This window comes from Protomyctophum parallelum (genome assembly GCF_964188405.1).
Source record: "Protomyctophum parallelum genome assembly, chromosome: 6".
NCBI lineage: Eukaryota > Metazoa > Chordata > Actinopteri > Myctophiformes > Myctophidae > Protomyctophum > Protomyctophum parallelum.
The window spans coordinates 5,806,520-5,812,519 of NC_139701.1; the positions used below are offsets into that span (position 1 = coordinate 5,806,520).

Below are 6,000 nucleotides of genomic sequence, written 5' to 3' on the forward strand. Positions count from 1 at the left end.
CTACCTTGATTCTATTGCAATACAAATTGCCCTTGTAATCTAATTATATCACCAGGCATTGCATTGACTCCATTGCAACTACTTCTACATCATTTGATAAAACAATTCTGAAATTCCCTAAAAGATCACTTGGCAGAAAATAGCGGATCTGCAGCTTGTAGATCAGCTATTTTTGGGGCACGACCCCACAATCTTTAGCTACTGAAGATGCGGTGTACGGCACAACATGGATTTCTACACAAAGGACAGATTCTTGATTTCATTTTTGATTTTTACCTGCCGTATAAGTGGACTCTAACTCCATTAGACCCTAAACACATACTAACTCACATTAGACCCTGAACATGCACATATAGAACACATACCCGTATAGACCCCATATAGAACACATACTAACTAGACCCTAGACAGACACGGTGAAAAGAAGACCTCCTGGCAGAGACAAAAAACATTCTGGCCCCAGACATACTGTAAATAAATGTTTGTAGGGTTGATCCTATACTGTACTCTCATAGCCTGGGCACCATTACATTTCGGGTTCATGAACCGGTCGGGAGCGGATGATATCGCCACGTCATGTTGTAGTATTGTTTTGTAGTCATCAATCTTCCGGAACTTCCTTTTCCCTCAAACCGATTTTTCTCAATAAAAGCTACAGGCTACGAGAGCTTTTATTGTTATTCTTCCGGTTTGAGGGGAAAAGGAAGTTCAGTTTGATTGTTCCTGCCTGATGACTACAAAACAATACTACAACATGACGTAACAATATCATCCGTTCCAGACCGGTCCACACCGGTTGGAACAGAGACCCAGGCTTTCTTCCGAGGCGGAAAGCCTGGTGATGCGAGGTTAGTACTGTCATGGAGAAATGTTGACTTTTCAGGTTTTGTTGCATCAACCCAACTTCCATTAAAAACTTAACCACGTCTGACTATTTGTTTCTTGAAGATGTTGCTAACCTAAATAAACTACCACAGCTAAAATGTTGCTATAGCCGACATAACCTTTTGTGTATGCTTGCATTTGTGTGGTTTGTTAGTATGTCTAAGAGAAAAATAAAATGTGTGTTTATATTCTTACTGTAATAGTAAGAAAGTACAGGATGTCTCTGTGTAGAATTCATCTTGACTATCAAGCTGCTATATTTATCGTCTTCTTTAAATCATCCCCAGAGCTGACAGCCTATGCTATTGCACAAGTAAAAATGTCCAGCTATGGAGAGTTGACTGAAGCTGATGTCGCAAAATATACTGAAGAGGTTTGCTATTGCTCATTATCCTCTGTGTGTGTGTGTGTGTGTGTGTGTGTGTGTGTGTGTGTGTGTGTGTGTGTGTGTGTGTGTGTGTGTGTGTGTGTGTGTGTGTGTGTGTGTGTGTGTGTGTGTGTGTGTGTGCGCGTGCACGTGCGTGCATCTTCCTATCTGTTGTATTTGTGATTAAAGGCTGAATGATCTGCTCAAAGAATACCATTACCATACTGTATATTAATTAATAGTTCCTCCATGAATATATACTTTTTGGGGAAAAGAACATAAATATGATTCTCTTAAGTTCATGAATTGGATTCTCTGAAGTAGAATGGATACAATTACGATGAATTTTACAAACTGAGAAATGAGTGTGGTTGCCCTAACAAGGCAACCATACTACACTTTTTACCCATGGTCTTTCAAAGACATTTCAGAGCGGTGCAGCCACTGCAATACACAGCTTTGTGTGTATGTCTGTCTGTCTGTTTTTCCGTTTGAGCACAGAATGTCACAGGAAGCCACGGGTGATTTTTTTACCCGCAGCACTGATTAGTTTTAACCCGCCACACATGTCGGGAGCCACAGGTGATGTTTTACCCGCAGCACGGGTGATTTTTAATCCGCAGCACGGGTTTGTCTGACTAATGACTGCAGGACTGTTGGTATGGCTAACCAACATATGCACGCCACGTTAGGTGACATCATCCGACGTCATCATTGTGATGAAAAGCACCGCTCACTTCACACGAGTGTGATTTGTTAAGTAGGCTACATTCAGTTTATTGAATGCTGTGCCATAGTGACCCATAATGAAACTTACCCATTCTGCAAACTGTTAATAAATACTTCAATCAATCAATCAATCAAACCCTTTATTCAGAAGTTGATATATGGTGTTGCTGTTCTTTTCTTTTTCAGTTTTTTAAACAGATAGGGAATACTTTGGGACCGCTCAAGGTGACTGTGAAGAGAGTCATCAAGAAGAAGAAAACAGGAACTTAATCACCAAACTTCAGCTTCACCTATAGCCTAAATGTTTGGTTTTGTTCCATGGTATAAAAGGTAAAGTTATGTTTTTGACTAATAGGTAAACCTATATAGCAATCTCAAGATGTCTGCTTGGGTTCAACTTCAGTTATAATTTTTTTCAGTATATTATTTTCAGTTATCAATTAATTGTATAGTTTAATTGATTAACAAAATAAATGACTTGATTATTAAATAAATATTGTGAAATGGGCCTTTCTGCATACTGATTGCTTTTACATTTGGCAGAGAATATTTTGGTGACGGTCTCTACTAGCAGAAGCTAAAATCTGTAAAAATTATAATGGTAACATCTCACCATATGAACGGAAAGAGGTTGACCTTTCGGAACTAGAACATGTCAGGGTAATGGAATAAGCTTTTATGAGTTCTGCATGTTCAATAATATTAGTTACATTTCTGCCAGGCCTGTGGAACTCCATTTTTGGGCAGTTTGGGCTGACTTCATATTAATATGATATGATGACATAAAGGTCTGACTACACACATCCATCATATCATTTTAGGCATTTAGCAGATGCTCTTAATCCAGAGCCAAGTACAGTAAGCAAGGACAACACAAGATAATACATCAAATGCATAGAAATAGTTATCTATAGTACCATAAGTAAACCAATAACCTATCATCAGTCAAACAGTAGATCTGTACATTGAAACTATATAAACACTATAGGATGCCAGGTCAATAATAATCATACAATAGAATAATGGTAAAGACCCACTTATGGAAGAAGAGCAGGAGACTGTGGACAAGGGGGTCCCTACTCTCCAGGAGAAAAACAGGAAATGACACAAACAAACAATGACTCACAAATACCGCTGCATCGCTGGGTGATGCACGGGTCGGTGATGTTGGGCCGCGCCTTTTGCTATGCCATGGAAACGGCTCTTGTAACGCCACTGCTGCTGCAATTAGGCCTTCCAGAGCAGTACTATAGTCTAACTTGGTTCCCCAGCTCTATAATGGGTCTGATGTTAAGTCCTGTAATTGGCTCTCTCAGTGACCGCTGCACTCTACGATTGGGCAGGAGAAGACCCTTCATACTGGGCCTGTGTGTGGGCGTGCTGCTGGGTGTAGCACTGTTTCTAAATGGCTCACTGATAGGTCTGTCTATCGGCGACACCCCCGGTAGCCAGCCAATCGGCATCGCCCTTACTGTTCTGGGCGTGGTGGTACTGGACTTCTGCGCCGACGCGACTGAGGGACCAATCAGATCTTACCTTCTAGATGTTGCCAGTGCTGAGGAGCAAGGTATGGCTCTAAATATCCACTCTTTTGCTGCTGGGATTGGCGGCGCTGTGGGCTACTTGTTAGCTGGTCTAGACTGGACTGACACAGCTTTGGGCCGTGCATTCAAGTACCAGGAACAGATCCTATTCCTCTTTACTGCCACCATCTTCATCGTCGCTGTCATACTGCACATGTTCAGTATTCCTGAGCAACCTTTCAAACCATCCCACCAGGCGAAGGCCATAACAGACGGGGACCCCTGCAGCCAATCCTCCTTAAAGCCCAATGGCCCTGACCCAACTAGAGAGGAGGACGCCTTCGCTCATGAAGAGAACCCTGTGGATCTCGTGTTGGAGGTGGACGTCCCTGATGTGGAGTGTGCATTGAGTAACCATCACTCTGCCTTAGACATACCAGATACAGCCAAACAATTAGATCCTGATCGTGACCCTAACTCAAATAATCTCCTCCCTGAGTCACATTGCTTGCCCGCAGAGTCACAGCACGAGATGGAGGAGGTCTTCTCATCAACGAACCACGTCAATTATGACTCCTCTCCTACTCTTCCTCGCCTTGTACCAGCACCACCTCCTCCTCCTTGTGACACCTCTCCCCCTACCGGTGAGATGGTAGAATCGGAGCCCACAGTCCCACTGAAGCCTCCCCAGATGAATGACCAGACGGATGGCCAGACGGGTGACCGATTTGACTCCGCTGACAGCCTTGCCCTGTTGGAACAGAGTAAGGAGTCAAAAGATGGAGTCAAAGATGTGTCTATTTCTGGTCATTCCCATCCAGTGAGAGGCCTCCACGGCTCTGCTGAGCAAGGGAACCTCCCCTTCAGCACGTCAACCTCACTCCTATCACACCCACAAATGGACAACCAACAACATTCCTTCATCCCCCCGATCTCTGGACAAGTGATATCACAGGTCTACCCCTCCTCCCACAGCCCTGATGAGCCATGTGAGATCCAACAGAATGCAGACAGCAGGACGTGTCCGTCATCCGATGACTCAGACCTGGAGGGCAGGCCAGCGGGGCGCACAACCGTACGGCTGCTCTGGCTCTCAATGTTCAAGATGCCAAGCCAACTGTGGAGGTTATGTCTGTGTCACCTCATTACATGGTTCTCTGTCCTAGCTGAGGGTTTGTTCTATACCGACTTCATGGGACAAGTTATCTACCATGGAGACCCCACGGCACCAGCTAATTCCATTGAGCTCCAGAACTACCATAAAGGGGTGCAGATGGGCTGCTGGGGACTCTCGGTCTATGCTGCTTCTGCCGCCGTCAGCTCTGCCCTCCTTCAGAAGTATTTGGATAATTTTCACCTGAGCATCAAGGTCATCTACATGCTGGGAACCCTGGGGTTCTCCATAGGAACTGCTGTAATGGCGATCTTCCCCAATGTCTACATTGCCATGGCGATGATCAGTAGCATGGGTGTCATGGACATGACCATCTCCTACTGTCCTTATGCTTTACTGGGTCAATACCATGAAATCGAAGAGTTCATTCAGCACAGCCCTGAGAACACTAGAAGAGGCTTCGGTATTGACTGTGCCATCTTATCCTGCCAGGTCTATATCAGTCAGCTCTTGGTAGCGTCGGCCCTGAGCGCCATGATAGATGCAGTGGGGAGTGTGCGTGTCATTCCCATTGTGGTCTCTGTCGCATCATTCCTGGGATTTCTCACTAGCTGTTTCCTAGTTATTTACCCAAACAGGCAGAGAAGCTCAGAATACTCTGTGTGAGAAAACCCTGATGGAAAAGCGCTTAAGGCTGGAAAACCAGCCTTATATTTCCTGGCAGTTTGAGGACATCTCCACATACTCCTCGCATGATATAATCGAAGCGCGCGTGTGTGTGTGTGTGTGTGTGTGTGTGTGTGTGTGTGTGTGTGTGTGTGTGTGTGTGTGTGTGTGTGTGTGTGTGTGTGTGTGTGTGTGTGTGTGTGTGTGTGTGTGTGTGTGTGTGTGTGTGTGTGTGTGTGTGTGTGTGTGTGTGTGTGTGTGTGTGTGTGTGTGTGTGTGTGTGTGTGTGTGTGTGGGAGAGGGAGAGGGAGAGGGAGAGGGAGAGGGAGAGGGAGAGGGAGAGGGAGAGATAGAGAGAGGTTTCAGAGCAGTATAAGGGCTGCACCTGTAACCTGTTTGTTTTTGTTGCACAATGCTTCTGCCAACCTCTACATTAGCTTCCGAGTAGCCACTTTTATGTATATGCACCCCTTATTTTGGTTAAAAGTCAAACTAAAATAAGTTTTTATTCCATTTTTTATAAAATAGTTAATTCAAATCGTCCTCACGGGAGGCCTTGAACACTGAACCTATAGCTGAATTTACTACTGAAGTCCCTGCATAACAGCTTGAACCCTTCCTGCATGCATGGTCAATATATGTTTTGATCTATCAATCAATAAAGTTATGCTTTGTGATGTCTGTCACATTCCACATTGTCAAAGGTTCACTTTTGG

The 6,000-nt window shown here is 44.4% G+C and overlaps 2 protein-coding genes across 3 annotated transcripts in view; both read left to right on the forward strand.

Moving 5' to 3' along the window:
* LOC310860517 (uncharacterized protein) overlaps positions 1 to 2,465 on the forward strand; it is a 30,836-nt gene extending 28,371 nt beyond the window's left edge. For both annotated transcript variants that reach the window (XM_083767468.1, XM_083767469.1), the window contains exons 7-8: positions 1,173 to 1,258; positions 2,168 to 2,465. In XM_083767468.1, the coding sequence (XP_083623594.1) occupies positions 1,173 to 1,258; positions 2,168 to 2,251 (170 nt within the window). In that variant the 3' untranslated portion in view covers positions 2,252 to 2,465. The remainder of the gene's footprint in view (positions 1 to 1,172; positions 1,259 to 2,167) is intronic.
* A 665-nt stretch (positions 2,466 to 3,130) lies between these two features.
* On the forward strand, positions 3,131 to 5,284 carry LOC310860875 (solute carrier family 45 member 4-like; the record flags this gene model as incomplete). Its single annotated transcript, XM_083768064.1, has 1 exon — positions 3,131 to 5,284. The coding sequence occupies one exon, from the start codon at positions 3,131 to 3,133 to the stop codon at positions 5,282 to 5,284; it is 2,154 nt and encodes a 717-aa protein (XP_083624190.1).
* Between the last annotated feature and the right edge of the window lie 716 nt (positions 5,285 to 6,000).